This window comes from Anabas testudineus, chromosome 14 (genome assembly GCF_900324465.2).
Source record: "Anabas testudineus chromosome 14, fAnaTes1.2, whole genome shotgun sequence".
In the NCBI taxonomy this organism is placed as follows: Eukaryota; Metazoa; Chordata; class Actinopteri; order Anabantiformes; family Anabantidae; genus Anabas; species Anabas testudineus.
In genome coordinates this window covers 13,965,720-13,989,523 of record NC_046623.1, presented here as the reverse complement: position 1 = coordinate 13,989,523, position 23,804 = coordinate 13,965,720, and the positions used below count along the sequence as shown (strand labels likewise).

At 40.0% G+C, this 23,804-nt stretch overlaps 1 protein-coding gene across 12 annotated transcripts in view; it reads left to right on the top strand.

Annotated features, from left to right (window-relative positions):
• Nucleotides 1-23,804, top strand: part of nbeaa (neurobeachin a) — a 77,362-nt gene that overhangs the window by 32,604 nt on the left and 20,954 nt on the right. For 7 of the 12 annotated variants that reach the window (XM_026370883.1, XM_026370875.1, XM_026370876.1 and 4 more), the window contains exons 9-28: nt 5,012-5,209; nt 5,936-6,069; nt 6,317-6,425; nt 7,016-7,168; nt 8,909-9,077; nt 12,846-12,925; nt 13,299-13,361; nt 13,754-13,851; nt 14,589-14,681; nt 16,965-17,073; nt 17,214-17,295; nt 17,568-17,691; nt 17,806-17,998; nt 18,523-19,209; nt 19,418-19,867; nt 20,327-20,544; nt 20,743-20,896; nt 21,455-21,478; nt 22,706-22,886; nt 23,619-23,743. In XM_026370883.1, coding sequence (XP_026226668.1) covers nt 5,012-5,209; nt 5,936-6,069; nt 6,317-6,425; nt 7,016-7,168; nt 8,909-9,077; nt 12,846-12,925; nt 13,299-13,361; nt 13,754-13,851; nt 14,589-14,681; nt 16,965-17,073; nt 17,214-17,295; nt 17,568-17,691; nt 17,806-17,998; nt 18,523-19,209; nt 19,418-19,867; nt 20,327-20,544; nt 20,743-20,896; nt 21,455-21,478; nt 22,706-22,886; nt 23,619-23,743 — 3,444 coding nt within the window. The remainder of the gene's footprint in view (nt 1-5,011; nt 5,210-5,935; nt 6,070-6,316; nt 6,426-7,015; nt 7,169-8,908; nt 9,078-12,845; nt 12,926-13,298; nt 13,362-13,753; nt 13,852-14,588; nt 14,682-16,964; nt 17,074-17,213; nt 17,296-17,567; nt 17,692-17,805; nt 17,999-18,522; nt 19,210-19,417; nt 19,868-20,326; nt 20,545-20,742; nt 20,897-21,454; nt 21,479-22,705; nt 22,887-23,618; nt 23,744-23,804) is intronic. The other 5 variants (XM_026370884.1, XM_026370879.1, XM_033326328.1 and 2 more) reach the window with 1 other exon arrangement.

Below are 23,804 nucleotides of genomic sequence, written 5' to 3'. Positions count from 1 at the left end.
AGATGTGGAATATATTTCAAATTCTCATCAGTAGCTCATAGTGTTCTGCAGTTGAAACATGTATGCACTCATTTCCAGATCTAAATACCCAAACACCAAGTTTTTTGAAGTTTACGCTCCTTTGGTGATGAAATGTAAATGAAGTGTAAATTAATTAAGGCAATGGATAAAACAGATTGAGATTAAATTACCACACTATCGCACTTCACTATCACTAAATGCCTTTTGGGAATTTGCAAATTATTTTGTAAAATTGTGAAGCTTGGAAACGTCCAGCGGTGGATTTTGCTTTTAGACACAAAACTTAGTGTTCCTCTGGTAATAACGATTATTCAAATGAGGCTTCACCATGTTGGGTGTTGAGCACTGATAGCATTAGAAAGCCCCATCTCTGCCTTTTGGCCTGGCTATTGGTGACAGCTGAGATGCTGCAACACCTTGCCAGCTGTCTGCTTCTTGTTTTGGCAGACTTGCTTGCCTCGGGCCACTTACAGCTGGTTTATGAAGGTGTCCAAAACTGTCAAGATTTCAGCACCATGAGACTGCACAGATATCAGAGGCTGCTGATGTGTACGAACAGCTGCTGCTATTTCAACAGCTCCATAGAAATTGTATATACTGAATCAGGAATATGCTCTAATTACCAAAACCAGATGAAGTGACAATGAAGGAGAAATACATTGGCAACATAAAGAGTACACATAGACTGCATAAGGTAGAGCTTTGTCATGGCTAAAAGTGAAAGTTCGTCAAACCGACATGCCTGTAGTTTGACATTAAATGAGAAAAATCTTGCTTATTCTACAACAGCCTTTACACAATTATTGATACACCTTAAGATACCCCTTAAATAAGTGGATTATGTTTATATTTAATGTTATTTATATTATAAATAGGAGGAGGAAGATAAGGAAGCAGTAATTACCCATCATGATAAACATAAAGGCCCTGAGACCATCTCCAAGCAGCGTAATGTTCCTGTGACCAGAGTAGCTAATATTATTAAGAAGTTTAATAATAAGCAGCAGTGGCTGTAAGAGGAAAATTGATTCCAGATTGAACATGAAGATACTGTATTCAGAGGATGGAAAACAAACCAAGGAAAACAGATACCTCCAAGATTAAAAAAACAACAGTGTTCAGTTGCACTATACTGTATGTTGCACTCTGGATGACTCTAGGGTCCAAGGGAAAACGACCCAGTATACTGGATCTTTCAAAGAGGAACATAAAAAACTGAGTTGCATGTTCACAAACCACAATGCTTACGTGAGATTGTCTTTTCGACAGATCAGACAAAACGAAGCCTGTATGAAACTCTCATTAGCTCTATGTTCACTGAAGAAGAAAAATAAACTTTCAATGAAAAGAACACCAATGTGAAACATTGAGGAGTCTCGGTTATAGCCTCTATTATGTGATGTTATGCTAGGGCACAGTGAAATCTGATAATCTTGAGAGAAACGTACTGTCCAGCGTCAGAGAACTCTGTCTCAGATATAAGCCATGACTCCTCCATCGGGATAAAAACCCAAAACAACTAAAAGCACCAAGAATTAATGAGAGTGAATGGATGGGTCCTGATCGTTATCCAAATGAACTCTTATAAAAAGAGCTGAAACTCTCGGTTGGGAAACGGCACCCATCAGCTCTGAGAGAAGTGGAGCAGTTTGCTCAAGAAGAGTGGGCCGAACGACCAGCTGAGAAGTGTAGAAGTCTCATTAAGAACTGCAAAAAGGGCTTGATTGTAGTGATTGCATCAGAAGGGTGTGCTACACAATAATGGATTCAGGGACCCAATTTTTTCCCTGTGCTGTTTTCATTCATCCGTGTTTTTTAAAATAATATTTTACATCACGTATGACTCTGAAAGGTACGATATTTTTAATATGGAATAGAGAAAACTGAATTTGTCTTTTAGTGTCAGATGAAAACCGGTGTGTTTGTGTCTGGGCACACACTTTTCTATGTAAATGTAAATATACATTCGTATTACAGGTGTCATACTTTTCTCCCTGCTACCTCTCAACCTCTCTTTCTCACATCATAGATCAACAGGCATGTTATAGACTCGAGTTCTCACATGTTCCTCCTAATGATCACGTGCTTGGGGTTCGCTGTTTGTCTGCAATACTGATTCCTCTCTCTGTCACAGCCCACGGTTTCCTGAGCCTGATCAGTCAGATGATTGCCTCTCTACGTGGCGCAGAATGAGCTTGTCAGATGTCCTGAAGAGACCATTAAATGCCTCAGTTGTTTCAAAGCCACAGGCCTTGGTGCCGGTATGGTAATGATGAGTGGGCTGGTTTTTTGTCTGTTAAAGGAAAATGCCAGTGGAACCCGGCTTTTGTCACACAGCTTCCTGTGTGTTAATGCAAATGTGGGCCAGTTCTCATTGTCATGTAGGCTTCACACAGATGTAGATGTGTGGACATGACAAGCTGATCTTTGGGTAGTGCTTAATCTGTGTTGAAGAGAACTGTGTCTATGCAGGTTTAATGTACAGTATATGTGCGTCTTTCTGCACAGCTGTGTAAGTCCTCCTGGTCTGAGCCTGTGTCAGTGTTACTGTTCAGTAATGAGGAGCAAAAAGCAGACAGTCACTCTTCTCGCTCTACTAAACAAGCCTTTAGCACAGTGAGGGTGTCCAAGGTCTTCCCGCTTGACGCCGCTCATGATGCCCGACATGCTGTGTGTACTGAATATCAGTGTGTGTGTGTGTGTGTGTGTCGTGTAGCACTTCCATGCTGTCCTTGCTCTCCTAATGACAGGAAGAGATGGGACATAACATCTTGTTTTTATGTGTGGATGGTGGTTGAAAGACAGCTCCTGTGCTTATTTTTTTCCGTGCGTGTTCTGTATAAGTCCTGTTACTCACATTGTTGAGTGTATTGCTAGTCGCACTCTTCAGTCGCACTCTTCATCAGTTGTCCAGATGTCCTCATTGCAGAGCACTGCCAACAATCTGGCCACAACGTAATTAATGAACCATGCAAGCCTGTCTGGACACCTGTATTCTATGTCTCTCTGTGTTAGTTTTATCTATTTATTTATTATGTGTGTGTCTGCATGTCTTGTGTTTGTATAAGGTTTCATAACTGTATTATTTATTATTTGTATTATTCTGTGTTCTGGGAGTCTTTAGTAAACAACATGTCCTTAACTTTTCTAAATGTGTGCATTGAATGTCTTGGTAGAGGACTGTTCTGTGTCAGGCTGGGCTGAATGGAGTAGAGGTCGGTGTTGTATCTGCTGCTGTCAGGCGGGAGTTGTTGCTTTGCTTCCTCTGTGTGTGTGTTTGTGTAACCATAGGAGATTAAGAGGCACATATGTGTTAAATCATAGCTGTGTAAAGATGTATACATGCAGTACATATTTTTTAAAAACATCACTTTCCTTTACTGCTGCATGTTTTTCCTGCTGTCAAATGCCTCTGTGCCTCCCTGGATACTTTAAAGAGTCAGCAAAGCTCTTAGACACCTTCAACCTTTCATGTTGCACAACAACATCAATACAAACTTACATTTACACAGCAACATCTATACATATGCACAAGTGCATGTACACTTCATAAACCTACCACAATAAATAAGCTTACACTGCAGAAAATGTGCATTTTAATAAGTGTAGTAATTTCGGATTCCGGCTCTTTAGGATGTTTCTTTGTGCAGAAGGCCCACTAAGCTTCAAAATAAACCAAAGAGCAATTTATTTGCATTTGTGATTTATTATCCCTGCACATGGTTGCAGTGTTCTTTTGGAGTTTTTTTCTATGGAATAAGCTTTTTCACACACTTTTTTAGATAAGCTTTTTACCGCTGTTCATCAGCTCTCACTTTCACTAAAGAAACATAATGTCAGAAAATATAGAAGTGCAGTAAGTGTGTGTGTGTGTGTGTGTGTGTGTGTGTCTGTCTATGCTGGTGGAAAGAGTGTTTCAGGTTTACACAAGTAATCTTTTTGTGTCACAACTTATTCTGATAAAAGGATGAAAGGAGAAACGGATGAATTCATGTCTACAAATGGGAGACTTGTATTCAACACTTGGACCAAGATAAGGAGGTTTCACTGCGGAGAGGCTTTTTCGCTCCAGTGTGAAATTTTGTGCTGCATGGTTAAAACTGCTCAGGGCCCATTTTCTACAGCAGACCTCAGATGAAAGGTTTAGAACAAGACAGGCCTGCAGGTCTGTAAACAGCCCAGGACTTTTCTTTGCAGTTGGGCTGAGCAAGGCACCTGGGGACCCAGCTGCTCGAAGGGGAGAGCACCCCCTGCCTGGAGCTGCTGCAAAGGGTGGCAACGCGGCTCACTGGCCATTTATGTGCAGGGCTTCATGTTATATGTTTGGAGGCACCACCAAGGGATATATGGTCCAACCTTTGCAGATAAAAATAGACGGATGTACACACAGACACAAAGTGCTGTATAAAGAATTCTTTATACAGTATGCTGCATGGGAAAAACATTCTTTTTTATTATCTTAAGAAAGAATGCAACAAGAAAACCATCCATGATAAAGATATTTGAGATTTCAGTGAGATAAAAAGACTCCAGCCGCAGCTGGAGATGGTTAAAAATTTTTATATGCAGGACAGGAATGTAATAAAAAAATAAAATAAAATAAAATAAATAAATAAAAAAAAAAGGAATAACATGAATGTGTGTGTCTGCACTCTTCTCTGTGTGTGTTTTTGTTCATAGACTACAAAGTGAAAAGATAAATTTGGAGCTCCAAGTGCTGCTCTCCCACACATCCGCTCCCCCTCTTCATCTCTTATTCTGGGCTAATTGAATTAGTGCCCGGGTTAGCGCTGTGTTCATTAAGCTAATGCTGTGTTGTTTACACACGGCTCATGCTGCAATTAAGCCGACTCCATTTTGAGTGCTGAACTTGTGCACACAGATACACACTCACACGTTCTCTAGACAAGTTATTTGTGTCTGATTCAGTAAGTTTTATTTCTTACACGACCTTTGACTCCTTCTGCTTCTTTTTTCTCCATCACTGCAGAGCACTTTCAAGTTCAAGTCAGAGAGTGACATTCACCTGGCTGAGCACCACAAACAGGTGTTGTATGATGGCAAGCTGGCCAGCTCCATCTCCTTCACCTACAACGCCAAGGCGACTGATGCCCAGCTCTGCCTGGAATCATCGCCGAGGGAAAACCCGTCCATATTTGTCCACTCGCCACATGCACTCATGCTGCAGGTCAGAGTCGATGTTAATCCTAAAAATAACTGTCCGCATCTCTTGAGTTGTTCTGTACAAGTGAAGTTAAATGAAAGTTCAGTGTGATCATTTCACCAAGTTCACAATTGTGCTGAGCCTCAGCCTTTATTTGAACTCCCTCTTTAGAAAATATTGCTTGAAGTAGAATATAAGGAACTATTTTATTTAAGTGTCCTTCAGTGAAGGTTGGGGGAGTTCTGCTTTGCTAAAGTTTTTTTCTTACTTATATTTAACTAGATTTCTACGAAATTACTAATTTGCTCAGTGTGTGACAAATATATCAGCGGTTCAGGCAGCAGTTACTTTAATTCACATAAGTGCTAAGAGTCATATTGTATTATTCTGTAGTTAAAGATATTTTAGTTGGTAGTCGAGGTCCAGAGACATTTTCAGTGATATGCAAATGTTTCACTTTTGCAAAATGAGAGTAATTTCAAATGTAAATTATTTTAAATGTTCTCTGTATGATTTAATAATTGGCCTTTGTCACACTACAGCAATAACTAAAGGTTATGAGCTTTAATTACTGTACTATTCAAAATCAGAGCTGCACTGTATTTTAGACCAACAGCTTTAAATCTGCATACAAGAACCTTTTGTAAGTGAGTGAGTACTTGATACTTGATCTGTTTGTGTATAAATATAGTAAAGCACATGGCTCTGATTGTTGACATGTGGACATTTCCGTCCATTTCCATCCCACAGGATGTGAAGGCCATTGTTACCCACTCCATACATAGTGCCATCCACTCTATAGGGGGCATCCAGGTCCTGTTCCCTCTTTTTGCTCAGCTGGACTACAAACAGCTCAACGACAGCAGTGTGGACACCACAGTTTGGTGAGTGGTCTACAGGAATAAACGCAAAACAGTAGCTGACAGGAAAGCAATGATATAAATGCTATATTTATAGTGGTTGTATTAATGGGCTAAACTTTAACAAATGCATGTTATTATTATTGTTTTTATTAATATGCAGCTGATCCTGAAATGAGCAGTTTTTAGAAACTCGGAGTGTCTGTGTTCTTCTTGCGTTCCCATACGACAGAGACACATTATTGAAACATGTACAATGTGTATGTTGCAGTGCTACACTTCTGGCGTTCCTGGTGGACCTGTTGAAGAGCTCAGTGGCCATGCAGGAGCAGATGCTGGGAGGGAAAGGTTTTCTGGTGATTGGATACCTGCTCGAGAAGGTCAGTAAAAGTGCTCACTCCTGTTAGGTGAACAAGAACAGCAGACCTGTTCACCAATCACCTCCTCTTTAGTTTTTCAAGGCTTGTAAGCCCTACAGTTTTAAAATATTTACGTAACTACACACTGTTTTTATGTTATTGTACATTTTAATTACATTTTTTACAAAGAGATGTTAGTTTGTTAATGCTACAACTGTGTAAAAAGATGATGGTATTATATGAATGTATCTCACATACGTTTTCTAGCATCACAGACTTCAGTGCTGGTGTAAAATAATTCCTAACGACGTTTGATAACAGTAAACATGAACATGTTGGATTATAGACTACAAACATCAAACATGTGTTTTAATGTGATTAAAACACATGCAGTACTTGGGCAATGTGATAGGTGTCATTTAGGAAAGTGCAAAGAAAATTAAACTCATTTCAAATGTGGACTCGCACACCAGCTTCCTGCCTGTCTGGCAAACCCTTTGGCAGAACCAACTGTCAAGATTAAAAGACACAACAACGTTATAAATAAAATTGGTTTACGTGAACTTTCAGTGTGATTAAATCACAGCTGATTTCTCCTGTCCTTTGTCCAGTCATCGCGGGTCCACATCACCAGGGCGGTACTTGAACAGTTCCTGTCCTTCGCCAAGTATCTGGATGGTTTACCTCATGGAGCTCCGCTTCTCAAACAGCTCTGTGACCACGTCCTCTTCAACGCTGCCATCTGGATACACACCCCTGCCAAGGTCTGCTTTTTTCTATGCGTATCTGCTGAAATTGTGTGTGTGTTTGTGTGTGTGTTTTCTTGACCTTGCTGCAAAAAAGAGATTTGAGTCTGAATATGGGGATTAATGAGGGTGATGGACTCAAACAGGAATGAAAAAGAAAGCAAAAGGCGAAGAGTAGGAGGAACTGACATTGTCGACCATTGCCCTTTACAATAATATAACAAAGAGGTTGTAGGACACAGAGGGAGGAGCTGGCACATCACGCAGGAAAGGACAGAACATGCAAGCACATGAAACAAAGAGAAAAAGTGACATTTGAAAAGACCCCAGGACAGGAGAGAGATGTGTACTTCCTTTTTTCTTTCTCACTCTGAACTAGATGAGAGTGTTCCTGGCATTCCCATGGGGCCAGTCAGTTTGCGCCTCCATTATTTTCAAAACTTCCTGACTCCCTGTCTTCTCCCCTCTGACCCTGAGATGTTATTGGCTCTTGGGTAAAACAGTACATATCTTCAGGATGTGCTGACGTTAACACGGAAGAGACGTGAGCAAGCTGTAGCTGCTGCTCACAGGAAAAAGAGGAGAAATCCAGAATCTAACACTGAACAAAACACATCTACCTCAACATGTCACTGTGTAACGGGTCAAATGTCTAGACATACCCAATTTTAAGTAAGTACCAATACAGATATTATCAATGAATGGCCAACATTGCCGCAATTCAGTAGGATTATAATGACAACGAGGCAAGCATAATAAATGTACTAAGCAGCAACACACACAGAAAAATCTTTAATCCTTTAATCTGACTTCCCTTGTACTACTCTGTCTCCCACCGAGCTTTATTATTTTCCACTTCTCAGGGAGTTATCATCACCTTCATTATTGGCAAGAATAGCCTTGGTCATATTCAGGACTTAATGAAACACTTGAAGAAATCACATCTGAATCTCATCTCCCATCCCTCATAAACATTTCCCCTGCTTGCACTGAAAGAGCTTGTTTCCTTTACTGAGCACTTCTGGTAAACATAATCCTTTTCAGACGTGGAGGAATGTTTGTTACAAGCCACTTTTGCAGCAGTGCCCAAACTACTGTGCTATGATCAAGGAATTTTAAGCTTTTTGTGCAGCTGAACCAAGTGTAAATCACACCAGATAAACACATCAGCTCAATGTGTGAAATGTAATGAATTGAAGCCCATTTAAGCCCGCTAAGTGCACTCTTCATTGTAGATAGCTGTGATGTGGTGTGGTCAGGCCACAGCACTGCGCTAATTTCGTCCGCTTAAACAGTGCTACCTCGTTAAGGCTTGTCCTTAGTGTTGTGGTCACTGTAATGAGCTCAGAGATTTGTGAGCTAGCAGCAGACTCAGATCTGGGCACAGGCGATGGAGCGGATTGGTTAGAGGAATATTAAGAGAGGGGAAAAAGGGAACAGAAGGAGGCAGGAGAGGAGGGAAGGAGCAAATGAGCAATCAGAGAGCGCCCTCCTTAAATGTCAGCGCTGTGTAAGGAGCTCCTCAGATGCTTGACAGCTTCAGGCACAGAAACATCAAAATAACACGAAACAGAAAACAGTGGTGCTTTAGCTGGAGGGAGGTTTCCTCTCATTCTCCTGTGAGTGTTTTTTCACAATAAAACTGCCTTTTTTTTTTTTTTGAACACCATAAATACACAGAGATGATTTGTCTCTCCCCAGCAAATGTCTTACTTTTAAATTTTTCTACTGTATATAAAATGGTTTGTGTGTTTGTAGGTCCAACTATCCCTCTACACATACCTTTCCTCGGAGTTCATCGGCACTGCCACCATCTACACCACCATCCGCCGTGTGGGCACCGTCCTGCAGCTGATGCACACTTTGAAGTACTACTACTGGGCCATCAACCCTCTGGAGTGCAGTGGAATCACCCCCAAAGGTCTTGGTATGTTTACATGTGCATACTGTTTGCACACAAACAGTACACTTGTATGACTTTGGTTTTATTCTGCTCTTCCACCAAAAACTATATGCTTTTAGTCCCATGTTTCACAGATCATGTTTCAGTCCTCTCTTTAAGGGGGGTGACCTTTTCACTCCACCTTCCAGTTTTCAAGCACAACCTCACCTTTAAAGTTTCTGGTTCGTCTGAATGTGAAACAAATGTAAATCAAAAATAATAAAACTAATAAAACACTAAGATAATTTTGCACTTAGGGGACATTCAATAGACAATAGATATTTATACTTTCATTTGTAATGAAAGGCTGTCCAGGCCATTATAATCCTGTGTTGGTTTTAGTATATCTATTATGCTAGTGGGTCATTTGTAATTATGTATGTATGCTCCTGAACTTGATTTAATTAAACCAGCTGCTCTCTTATAGGTGATATTCCACTTCTGCGATTTACAGAAGCAACTGACCTTTCTAAAACAAATACTACTAGATAAAGGCTTCGATTGATTCATACAATTTCATTGTATTATGCAGTAGCTCTGTGAGCAACGATGTGAAAGGCAGTGATGTGATCTTTTGTGAAAAGATGAGCTTTAAAAAAAAATACTGAAGATGTACAGCCAAAAACAGCCAAATTTGTTTCACTTTTTAAAGATGAGAACAACCGAAGACCTGAAGTCATTAACCAGTCGCTGAGTAGTTAACTGAATGTTAACTGGCTTTGGGTGGATATGCCAATTCGCTGAAACACCTTAGCAAACTCCAAGGTGTGAACATTCTGCATATTTGAAAGTGAATAATACTACAAGACTATAAATATTTTTTATAAATTCAAAACATGAACAGCCTGTTTGACAGAAAACTTTTAAATTTTGAATTGAAATGCGAGCGCGTGATCTCTTTGAATTCAGTATAGCCTATTTGGAAACATGACCATACGGGATTTGACTATATTTGAAGAAGTGCTGCATTTATAAAACACATAATAGTCCAAACACAACGTGGTGTCAGATCAGATTTTATATTTTCTCTGCCTTTGTAACAGAGCAGACAACAGCGTTAACACACTCACAGTCGCCACACACCGGAGCTTCAGAAAGGTCGGAGCAGGCCTCTCACTTTAATCAACCTCTTCTTTTGCACCGGGACCCTCTGCTGACTGTGAGCATGCATCCCGTGTCGCCATGACAACAGACAGATTTGATTGGCACATCCAAGGGAGCTTTTGGAATTTCTAATCAAGTGTCTGTCTGCCTTCCTGTCTGTTTGGTGATATCGCAGTTCGGCTGCTGAGATTTAAAGAACCACTAATAACATTAGTAATTAGCCTCTGTCCACAAATTGATCACAAATTGTTGAAAGCTAAACGATGTGGTGGCTGTGGTTTAGAAGTCTGTGTACCGTCTCTGTACTTTGAGACATATGCATTATAATAATATGCATTACTGGAATGCATTTGCATAGTGAAAGACATATTTTAAGCACATACAGAATACTTTTGTGAATAAAAACAGGAGTGAAGCTGAATCATGTTGCAGATGTCCACTGTTTTTGCTTTGGATCTTGCCATAAATACACAGATAGTTCCCTTGAAGCTTTCATTGTATTTTACAAATAGCTCCATCTGATGTTGGTTAAAAAATTGCTTTCAGGACCACATTAAGGGAAAGGCTCTACTGGACATAATGTGAACACCATGAGCTTTTTAAACAAGTTATGTAGGTTGTTTTTTTTTTTTTTTAGATGTAGCTTTATGCTGCTGTTCTTAGTGACATCATTATTTTATGTATTCAGTTTTTTAATTTATGTAATGCCACGCAACAGGTTGTAACACGAGGCAACTTAACTGGTCCTAAATTAGATGCTTAATATGTTACATGCCCATAAATGATCTTGAGCACACACAGACTAAATGTAGAATAACAAATAGACTTCAAAAGAAGATTTCAGCCGACTGCAGAAATTCACTATATTTTTAGATCTAAGCTGAACAGATTCACACACACACACACACACACACACACACACACACACACACACACACACACACACACACACACTCTTATGTGCATGAATACGCACACAGGCACATGTGATAAAGTGTATTTAAAAAACTGATACTGGCACTTTTTGTCACAGTCAAGACAGCATGAAAATTTTCAGAATATAATAAAATAATTAAAGCAGTTTAGATGAATAAAAGAGTTATTCTGATTGTCAGGCAGCAAAAGGTCCTTCAAACAGGTGGTTGCACTCATGCACGTTCAACTTGTGCATCCATGCACTCGTTTGACACTGAGCTGTGGCCTAACCATGATGGATGGTGAGTGTCACCATTTGACCAACATGCACGGGCTTGACAGGTAGGGATGATGGATCACAGGGGACTGCTTTAGTGTCAAGTTTTGGCTTTGCAAAAAGCTGCCTCATGTGATTCAGTGCCAGCAGAGCATGACAAAAGGAGAAGCTTTGTATCTTTCACACCTTCAGTCTTTTATGTTTCTCTTAGCTTATGTCTGCTGTCCAAGCACATTTGAGTCAGATATCAGTTTAAGTGCTCTGAAAGGACCATGTGGATTTTTCTTCAGCTCACAGTGAACACTGCTTGCAGTTTGCTGCTCACATAAAATAATGCAGCTATCAAACACCCTGACACATTTGTGGTAAATGCACACAAGCTAGACATCCTATATGTTTATAGTTGCATGATAACAATCTTCTGCTGCTAATGTAGATTGCTGATGAGAACATGTAGCTTGTGAGATTTGTGTACCGAGTGCCTGTTTGATAATATCATCTGTAAAAAGAATAGTTGAGGAAGATTGTGTGTAAGTAGGAAAGTAGAGAAGACAACTTCAACTGGGACCATTAAAAGAAAATTGACAAATTTTAAAGGGTGTCTCTTACATCAGTCCTGTTTTGATCTAAGTCGATGCATCTTGCAGACTATTTGCCACAGTGCTCCATTAGTGAGTTATTTGGCAGCCATTTTGAGCCACTTCATCACAGCCACAAGCTTTGAGTGTGTTTGACATAAAAATTAAACAAAAAAGTGAATGAAGTATTACATCAATGAAAAATCCAGTGCCAACATCTGAGTTGTCAGTTTTCTTATTTTTAACATTTTAAAAGTAGCACTGTGTCATTGGTAAAGTGGGGTTTGAAGCTCCTGTTCAAGCTAAAGGCAGCTTCATGTCAGAATAAAGAAAGAATAAAAGTAATAATAATACTGGAGACCTGTGAAAATTATGAATCACAGCAAAATGGAGATACAGAAAATGCTTCAAGAATGGCAAAAGACATCAGACCTTCTAGAAAGAGTGTGTTGTCCATCACATGCTTTATTTAATTTTCTCTTTATTTCTTCGTGGCCCTCCACAGCAAACAACTGATCGAGTGCCAGAGTTTTAAAGTAGTTACAGCGGATTACATAGGCTGTTTGGTTTGCATCACTTGAACCATCAATCACTTTTCTCTAAATTGCCATGTATTTAATGTAATCAGTAAAATTAGTACAACTACAAAGTATCCAGATTGCCAGAGTGCCTCTGAAGTTAATGACAGTGATTTACAGTGTATGTGTGTGTGTGTGTGTGTGTTAACATGTTTTTCTCTGCTCCCCAGGATTCCAATAAAAGCTAATATCAGTAAACAGTAGGGCTCACTCAGCCTGTACTACAAACGTATTTTGCTGATCATTATCGTGTTGCATTTTTAACAGGAAATTATTCTTTTGTTTGTGTGTGTTTGTTTAGATGGACCGAGGCCATCCCAAAAGGAGATCATCTCACTCAGAGCGTTCATGCTTCTCTTCCTCAAACAACTCATACTAAAGGTGAAGTGAGAGAAATTGATTGTCTTCATCGCATAGTTTAAGTTGCAAGAAAATCACTTTTTTCCATCACGTCGTCTGCTGTTTGTCTTCCCTCCTGGGGACCACGGGCTTAATCTGCAATGTGTGTTTGTGTGTGTGTGTTGTGTGGAGAATAGCATTATAGATCAGCCTGAACAAAGCTCTGTAGCTTTAGTGTTTGTATGTGCTTTTATTGATTTGTTCCTGCATTTGCACGTGGGTGCATGTGTGTGTGATTGTTGCTGCTTTACTGTAGCATCAACAAAGACCAGAATTAATGAAGTCATCTGAAGTTAATAAGATGTAAAAACAACTGAATATTGGGAATGTCTTGGTGTGTCTGTATTTTTCACAGGACCGGGGCGTAAAGGAGGACGAGCTGCAGAGCATCCTCAACTACCTATTGACCATGCATGAGGTAAGTTCTGTGTTAAAATAGACACTTTGAGAGAGAGAGAGAGAGCAAAAGAGATAGACGGAGAGACGCTGAGCGGCTGAGTGGAGCTGGTGGCAACATTTTGCATTAAAATTTGTGGGCTGGAGTTATGGTCCACTTAAACGAGTGAGAGTGTGAGTCAGCTTCGGCTCTGTGACAGCATGAAAAATGGCGCAACAATGGACTGAACAGAATGTACTCTTCTGTAACAATTATATCTATTCTTGCCCTGAAGAACCACCTTCTCCTCCACAACCCCCCTTCATGTCCACCCCTACAACTTTCCCTTTTCTCTCCTAACCCACTACGTGTGCTACCCATCGACCCCTCCTATTCCCTCTTTATTTCTTCTTTATGTTTTTTTTTCTCTGCAGGATGAGAATATCCACGATGTGCTCCAGCTATTGGTTGCTCTTATGTCTGAACATCCGGCATCTATGATCCCTGCATTTGACCAGAGAAATGGAATAAGGTGAGTGCTGCCCATAATCATACATCTCATGTAAGATAAATACACATACACACATACACATAATTAAAATATATATAGAAAATGTAATCATTGTATCAATGGACTAAATTAATAGAGCTAAAAACATTATTAATAATATACTGTTTGATTTATTTCATGGATTCACATAGTTGCACTATGCAAACACATACTGTATTTACATTTTCTATTATTAATATGTTTTAGAAATGCAAGATGTAATTCAGTATTTTTGATTTTGAAAGCAGGAAGACATTTGGAAAATTAAGAAAAGCACAATAATCCTCTGTTTTCTTCCTGCATGGTGCAACAACCATAACAGAAAAGCTTTACTGTATAGTGGAGCTGTTGTTCAGTTACAGTATTGATGTTACATAAACAAAGGCTTCAAGCTTCAACCGAGCAGCTTGATCTTTCAAAGACTGGCTCTAACTGTTCTGGTAATCCCCCAAAAAGCAAAACGATGTCTTTTTGGTTGCTATGGTAACTCTTCTGTTGCCAGAGAGCTAGTTAGCAAACTGTATTATGTTGTATCTCCTTCCATTTGTTTTACTTTTATGTCATCTGCATACACTCCCTTGAAGAAGATGCTTTAGTCAGCACATGTTAACTTTGAGAAGAGAATAATGTCTGTATTTTTTTTGTACCTTTAGCGTACATCTAAGGTATAATTCCTTATCTAATGTAATTGGTGTAATTTTGTGTTTGACATGTTGCAGGGTGATCTGCAAGCTCCTAGCCTCTAAGAGTGAGAGTATTCGGGTCCAAGCTCTCAAAGTCTTGGGCTACTTCCTCAAACATCTCGGTCATAAGTAAGTAGCTCTTTGTGTCTCTGTGCTCTCTTTGTGCTGTCTGTCTGGTAAATGACGAATCACTGGAAATGCTCTGAGATACTCATTTTCTATTACTACTAAACATAAATACTGCATCAGTGCAGGGAGATACACACTGCAGTAAAAACTACAGCAGTGCAGTCTCTAGTGAGCCTTAGGAGTGTTTGTTTGTGTGTGTGTATGTGAAGATAATGTCCTCATCATCACGTCCTAGCAGAATAATCATTTTGACAGCGTGCACAGGCAGGGAGGTGGAACATTGATGAGCTGCGATGAATGTTGGGGGATTTATTCGTCCCATGTGACTTACACGCCTCTTACTGCACGACATGGGAGCAGGCTTCCATGCAGCACCTGAGCCCTGCAACCTTAGTCCCCACCTGCTTAATATGTGCTTGAACTCAACATCCTATAGGGCTGCCTCCTGAAGTTTAAATGTCACTTCAGTACCTTTGGAAATGTGATATTGATCAAGTAATTTATTGAGAAATACCACAACATGCCAAAGATTAGTGTAATATTATTTTTATGTTGTTTTTGAAAACATTTAACATTGTTATAACCTCTAACCTCAATTTTTACTGATGACTAATCTCTGCAGTTAGTATTGTTGTTATATATATGCAATTTTATTTATATATATATATATATATGTGTATATATATGTATATGTGTATATATATATATATATATATATGTATATATGTATATATGTATGTATATATGTATATATATATATATATATATATGTATATGTATATATATGTATATATGTATATATATATGTGTATATATATGTATATATATATATGTGTGTGTATATGTATATATGTATATATATATATATGTGTGTGTATATGTATATATATATATCCATTATATATATATATATATACATATATATATATATATATATATATGTGTATATATATAAAATTGCATAATGTGCATTAGGCCCCTTGTTCTAGAAATGAAAGAGCATTAAACAGAGCATCACATAGACCACAAATAGCCTGTCGTGGAGATTTACACATTTCTGGAGTACAGTAGTAGTACTCAGTTAACCAACTCAAAGTCAAACTACTCATAGATGTCAACTGATTTATTTTAATCACACGATAACGTTGCGTTTTATCTTGTTCATAATGTCTTATTACAAATGGTCTGTCAGTCTTATGTCTTGCACTTATGAGTAAAAGGAAAAAATTTCATTAAATTAACAATTTTTTATCTCTGTCGACATCTCCCCATAACTTGAAGATGTCATGAATAAATATTCTGGACCTAATAGTTTCTTTGGCATTTAATTTAAGGGTGACTGTCTGGGGCTGTTACTTTAAACTCAGCCATGGCGCTGCCTTCTTATGACAGACCATAATACAATTATTTCTGGGTAAAGTATGCCACCCTGCCCTCAATTATGGTTTTTAATTGAATTTGTTTAAACAGACAAAGCTGGCACTGTGTGTTGAAACAAATTTTCTTTATTTCTCTGTCAAGCAGCTAAATCATTTGTTAGAAGTTAAAAGTAAAAGGTAAAATATTCAAGCCGATCTAAGGCAATTATTTTGTAAATTGCAGCATCATCAGCATGACGCATATAGTCTGCAGTCATCAAAGCAGTTACAGTGTTTGTTCCTGTTGTGCGCTGTCACATGAGCGTGTAGGTGTAACTAATCCAGTCGTTTTTTTGTCTTCATAGAAGTGTGGAAATATAGCTTTAATCTGCCTTATAAGCACTCGACTTTGCTGTCTGCTTCGTTTTTTGCCAGTGTATCTCCCAGAATTTCATAAACCTTAGTTTTGCTTCTCTGTGAAGTAAAAAAAAAACGTATTTTTAATCAATTATTCACATTTCTAGTCTTGCATAATGGCCTGATTATAATCAGAAATATACAGAAGCTTTAATTAAATTTAAACAAACACTCCATTTTTGTCAACCCTGAATTCTCAGCCTCTCAAGTTAAAAGCCTCTTAAAGGTACAATTTTCGCCCACTGGCAAGGTTAATATTCAACGTTAATAATTCACAGCCACATGAGCTGTGTCTCCTGGAGTGCTGTCATTCTGTTAATGTCTCCTGTTAATTTTGTTGGTATTATTTCCTCATCCTCTTTGGTCCCTTCATAACTGACAGGGCCACATGGTGCCGCCTGCCAATATCTGACTGTCATCAGGCCAATGACAATCAATGTCAGTTTTAGCTGGTGTAAATTCTGTTATGAATGGCAGTCTGTGTGTGTGTGCGCTTATTTCCTTGCAGGAGGAAGGTAGAAATCATGCACACACACAGCCTGTTCACACTGCTGGGGGAGAGGCTGATGATGCACACCAACACCGTCTCTATCACCACCTACAACACTCTGTACGAGGTAGGTGACTGTTCACCAGTGGCTCATTCACACTGCATCACTATAGCAACGTACATGAAGGGATGCCCTTCTAGCCTATTTGGACTTCAAGTGATTGTTGTGGTGATTAATTGATGACTGTTGATCATCTGTCTGTGCAGATTCTGACAGAACAGGTCTGCACTCAGGTGGTTCACAAACCTCATCCTGAGCCTGACTCCACTGTCAAGATCCAGAATCCCAGTGAGTACACAAACACTGTAACCTTCATCTCTGTCCTTCTGTGTGCTTTGGTCTGCCAATTATGCAAGGTTGTTTTAATGAGAGCAAACAAACAACAAAGGCTGAAATCAGAAGCAGACACTGCTGCCATCTCTCACTTATTGATCTGCCGCATACTCTCTGTTGCCTTAGATTTTTCTCTCTTATTTAAAATACTTTTCCTTTTCCTACTCTTTCATCTCACTCTCTCCCCCATTCCTCTCACCATTACCTAATTTTTCCCTCCCACCCAGTGATTCTAAAGGTAGTAGCAACCCTGTTGAAGAACTCCACTCCTAGTGTTGAGCTGATGGAAGTCAGGAGGCTCTTTCTTTCCGACATGATAAAACTCTTCAGTAACAGCCGTGAAAACCGCCGGTAAGAGTATATAAATGATGTTATTTACTTCTGACAGCATAATGATTGTTATATTTATATATTAAGCTCACCCTGCAGCCCTACTTACATGCAGTTGTTTGTGTTGTGTACCAGCTGTCTGCTGCAGTGCTCTGTGTGGCAGGACTGGATGTTCTCCCTCGGATACATCAACCCCAAGAATCCTGAGGAGCAGAAAATAACTGAGATGGTTTACAACATCTTTAGGATCCTACTTTACCATGCCATCAAATATGAATGGGGCGGGTGGAGGGTCTGGGTTGATACCCTCTCCATCGCACACTCCAAGGTGAGAGTGGGATATTTGGACTTTTTAATTATTTGATGAACAGTGTGTCAAATGTATTTTGTGATATTTCCTCCACAGTAGACGTCAGATTTTAGTGTAAGAATCTTTGAATAGCTTTTCCTTGCCCTGTGGAATAATATTGGAAATATTGACTGGTGTAATGTTTTGATATTGATACATTGACTGAAGCTTTTCTAAAGGCTGAACAATAAGGTATTGACCTGCACATATTGACTGTTTAAAGACCAGCAAGATCCTCTCTCCAATCCTCTTTCTTTTTATTGTTTAGTGGAGGAAATTTAACTCACCTATTTGCTCCTGGCAGTGCAAAGTGTGGGGACATTATGGATGATGGTGTAATCGCCCTGTTAGGCTACTGTCCTAGTTTTATCCATCTGCCCTTTGGTGCAGATGATCTATGAGCATGAACTCCCTGGTGAAGACATTATTGATGTGCAGGTTAAGTATTGTCGCTGCTTATGTTCTGATCACATATCCAATTATATCTCCACCATCTGTCACAGGTGACCTATGAAGCCCATAAGGAGTACCTGGCTAAGATGTATGAGGAGTACCAACGTCAGGAGGAGGAAAACATGAAGAAGGGCAAGAAAGGCTCTGTGTCCACCATCTCTGGGCTTTCTGCTACACCCGCCCCTGTTGTCAATGGAAACCTGGAGATTGATGACAACTCCCAGACGCAAACACCTGAGAGCGAGGCAGAGTACAGTGAGGGGGCTGGAGGAGACTCGCGTAACCTCCTTGCAGAAGGTGCTGTGAAGCGACCCAACGGAGAAGCCCTGACGCCTGGAGAGCAGAGTGCTGTTCCAGGGGTGAGAGTGGAGGTCCACGACCTGCTGGTGGACATTAAGGCAGAGAAAGTAGAGGCAACGGAAGTGAAGCTAGATGATCTTGACTTGTCTCCTGAAGGCCTGGTTGGAGGTGTAGGTGGAGGAGGTGGGGGAGGAATGGAGAATGGACCTCTAGTAGAGGTGGACTCGCTCCTGGATAGTGCTTACTGCGCTGTGGTTCAGAACCTGAATGGGAGTCTGGCCTCTAAGGACGACACAGCAGGCTCAGGGGTTGGGATTGGTTCGGGCCTTGGGCTTTCGGGTGTCAACCTTGAGGATGATGGGAACATGGGTCCACTCATCACACTGGCTGACGAGAAGGACAGTGTCCCGAGCAACAATGGATTTCTCTTTAGCAAGGTAGGCTGAAGATTATTACGATAAATTAAATTTTTATCTGTGGAGCAACATCTTCCCCTCCTGACCTAGTCTGTAAAACCACCAATCAGTCACTGTGCTCATTTCTGTTCCTTTTAGTCTTTCATCTTATTAAAAAAAGATATTTCTGAAACCTTCCCTTAAGCCTCAGAGTTCTTTTGATTTGTATTACCTCATTTATCTTTTACAGGTTGATGAGAAGCTGCTTCCAGCTCTGGCAGCTACAGACCCCCTTGTACTGGCGAGTACAGACCAGACAACATCATCCAGCACAGTCCCAGCTCACTCTACCACCAGTGCCAGTGATGACCTCAGCTTGCTTGCCCACATGACTAGCTGTGGCTCTGATTTAACACAGACCCAAAGCCACACATCTGGGGAACTTCCAGAGGACGGGCCCTTCAAGATCCAGAGCCCTCTTGCTGACATCAGCTCCATTGCTGAGGCTGAGAGCCAAACCCAGATGCAGGGAGCCTCTAGACCAGATTTCCCAGACGGAGAGGGCACATCTGGGGCAGAGGGAGAAGCAGCAGGGCTCAAGACTGGTGGAGACACAGCCAGCACCACCTCTGATACTGAGAGGTCAGATGATGGGAAAGACAAGGACACAAAAAAGATCCAAACTACTGCAACTACTCAGGTGTGTTCACATTTGCTTATAAGTTGGTCAATTAGGCTGTACAAAAGTTTATATGTACAGTTTGTTTCTCTTGAAATGTTACTTTAAATTTTTAATAAACGAAATCGTATCTGTGGGACTAAGGGCTGAGAGGAAAGCTTTACTTTTCCAAATGAGAGGTTGGCTCTAGTTTAGGTCACTGCTGCCCCAGTGTGATCAGCTGTGTGCATAGATAGGTATAAAAGTTCAGCCAAGGACAGTTTCTCTGAGAAGAAAAGCGAAAAGCAGAGTGTCTGCACGCACGTACTGTAAGCTGTGTTTCCTTAATAGATCACTGAAGACAGAATAAGGACTTCCAGATAGTCTTATGTGGTTTCTCTTATGAAATTGAATTTCATAACTGTATGAATGCCAAGTTTTATATTAGACTTAAGAGATCCATTGAAAGCCCTCATATCTTTGCCTGGCTCCCGTTTGAAGGCCCTTCAAGGTCGTACTGCAGCCCAGCTGGAGCGGGACCTACGAGTTGATCTGGGTTTCAGAGGCATGCCCATGACAGAGGAGCAGCGGCGGCAGTTCAGTCCCGGCCCACGAACCACCATGTTCCGCATCCCAGAATTCAAGTGGTCTCCTATGCACCAGAGATTGCTCACTGACCTGCTTTTCGCTCTGGAGACGGATGTGCATGTGTGGAGGAGGTGAGTTAGAGCATTTGAGGTGTGTGTCTCATGCTAACTATACTGAAACAGCAAGTTATGTCATAAATTTACACTGCTAGCACTTAATGCCTTGTTTTCAATGCATCTCTATTAAGCACATAATTGTATAATTAGATTAGAGTTAAGATATTCAAAAAGTGAACAGATAATTATGTTTACTCTTATTCTCTATTTTAGCCACTCCACCAAGTCAGTAATGGATTTTGTGAACAGCAACGAGAACATCATCTTTGTCCACAACACTATCCACCTCATTTCTCAGATGGTGGACAACATCATCATTGCCTGTGGAGGCATCCTGCCTCTGCTGTCGGCTGCCACTTCCCCTTCTGTAAGTGGCTCTACTCCACCCCTCTGTGGAAGGAGGGAAAAGTGCAGCTCAACGGCTGCTTCATAGGCCAAACGCAGACTTTGCAGAACTCTCTAAAGCTAATTCCCCCTCATGCTTAGGACAGAGTTGATCTAGCATGATTAAATAGGTTAAAGAATTTCCTACATCTGTTACATCTGTTTTTTTACCTATATAATCATGGTAGATCACAATTGACTTTATAAGCCTTAAAGATTTTAACTTAAACTTACATTTGAAACAAAAACTTCAGAAATGAATTAAAAGCGGCCAAACTAATTAAACAATATAGACAATTTTCTGGATTCTTCTCATCTGTTTTACTGCATATTTATATGTCCACCTAACGCTTGTTGCACAGTATTTTTTATTTGATATTTGTTCTAATCCTTTTAATTAACAATCTTTATAATTTGATAGTTTGATAACTATTTAATTTTAATTGTTTTCCTTTTTTCTTTTCCTCTCTGTGTTACATGTGCTCTGTGTATTTTCTTGTCTTTTTTCGTCTTCTGTTTTTGTCTGTTTTTGCATGTACAGAGTTCTAAGAGTAGTGCCAACACTGTAAGTTGCGGTTTCTTTCTCTCTTTCTATTCTACTAATACTTTGTTCTGGTTTATTTACCATTGTGACTGGCACTAACCCTTGCCTGTCTGACATCCATAGTGTTTCTATTTGTTGTGCTCCTTTGCTGCTAATCGATATCCCCCTTATTCTGTTTGTATTGTGGGTATACATTGATCACTCTGCCTCAGTGTATTTTGTTCTCAAAGATATAATATTCTAACATGGTTAGAATATTATTCAATTCAGAGGAGTAGAATAGACTAAAAATCCAGTTGGTGCACCGATGCTGATAAATGGAAAAGTATGAGGAGTTATACTGTATTTAGAGGTGAAGATATAGATATAAAGTACATTTTATGAGATAAAAAGCATGTTAGTTCTCCAAAGGAACTTGGGGGTTGCATCTGCTAAGCCTGTCCCATTTTTATCAACACTAAAGAAGGCAGGAGGAGTCGGACCCCAGAGGGGGTCAAAGAGAGAGGAGGTGACCCCCGTTCCTGGGGGAGGAGGCGCAGGGGGAGAGGTGCGTAAAGCCTAAGACTCCCACCATCACCAGAAGAGCTAAGAGCACCAACCCAAGCCCTTCTGTCCTCACCTTGTGTGTCTGTTACCCCCCAAATGTGTGTTCTCCCTTCCTTTGACGAGCCTCCAGATGCTTGCACTTGGTCGACTCTCCACAGCCCTGCACATCCTGCTTAGTGAAGCAGAGACACAACAAACCACACATTGGGTTTGGTAGCGGGTTTTAGCCCCTGCCATGTTTCAATGTGAATACACTGAAAATGTGGTAATTAAATACTGGTTGGTGCGAATATTAGGGAACTTTAATGTGAAATATAATCTAGGCTCGCTTCACTTGTCTCTACACTGCTATTGACATGATCCCACTGTTACCATTAACTGTGTGTCATCAGGCTGTACTTCCTCTGTGTTGCGTAGAACACCTCATATTGCCAGATTTCATCATATTTCACCCCACCAGCATGATACTTAAGGTTGCTTTTCACATTTGTTGGTAAACCAGCCATGACTTTTGTGGTTGTGCTTATCTTAAAACCCAGCTGCACCAATTTTCAACTGTTGCTTCTATTGTCAAAAACAGAGGATGCTGCAAAGTTTCACCACCTTTCTAAAACTGCTATAAGAGAATCCAGTTCATTGTGAATACATGCTACTTCAATGAATAACTGGCAAGCATGTGTATATTTTTTCTTCCTATCCCAGACGGAGTTGGAGAACATTGAGGCGACACAGGGCATGTCTTCAGAGACAGCGGTCACCTTCCTGTCACGTCTCATGGCCATGGTGGACGTGTTGGTGTTTGCCAGCTCGCTCAACTTCAGTGAGATTGAAGCAGAGAAGAACATGTCTTCAGGGGGTCTGATGAGGCAGTGTCTCCGCCTGGGTGTGTGCTGGTTTGATGTATTAAATTGTGACCAAACTTTCAAACTTGTTGGTTCTAGGTTTAGAATCCGACATAGCTTATCTTGTTGAGTAACGGTACAGCAGTTTTTCGTTGCTGATTAATCTGTGGATTACTAAATCTTTTAATCTATAAAATGTCAGAAAATAACTAAACATAGAATTTAGATTTTCCCAGAAGTGATTGCTTTTTTCACCTAAAACTATCAAATCCAAAAATATGCTTGTCACATTGATGATTGGAAACACAGCAGCTGTTCACAAATACAAATTGAAAACAGTGTTTTCTGCAATTTCTCTAGAAAATGAATTTAAAAATGTTTGTAGATTTTTCTGTCAATTATTTAACAATTTAATTTAGCACTACAAAATATTCTTGTAATTGCAAATTTGTATTCAAGACAAGCCAGACTTACTAGTCTAGCAAAATATGGATCCTGGTAGTTACATATAAGAAACTATAGCTTTTCTTATTCATACATTATAGCAACATTTAGCTTTAGAGTGAAAGTGAAAATAAGCATCAGATGAATCTATAATGAGAATAACCTTTAGTTGTCTTGGTGCTCTATATTTGAATTTGTATTGCATGTTTTTTTTTTCTGTAATGCACCACAAATGATTTTGCAGCAGAATATATAAAAAGTAGACTCCTCTGTCATCATGTACAGTATGATACTTACATGTTTCTGCTCTTCCTCTCTGTCTCCATCAGTGTGTTGTGTGGCAGTGAGAAATTGTCTGGAGTGCAGACAGAGACAGAGAGATCGAAGCTGCAAGTCCTCCTTAACCAGCAGCAAGTCACAGGATAGCCTCCATAGTTCCTCCACTACCAGCAAGGTACCACACACACACACACACAAATGAAATACACATCCTGCTAACAAAACTTAAAATCTCT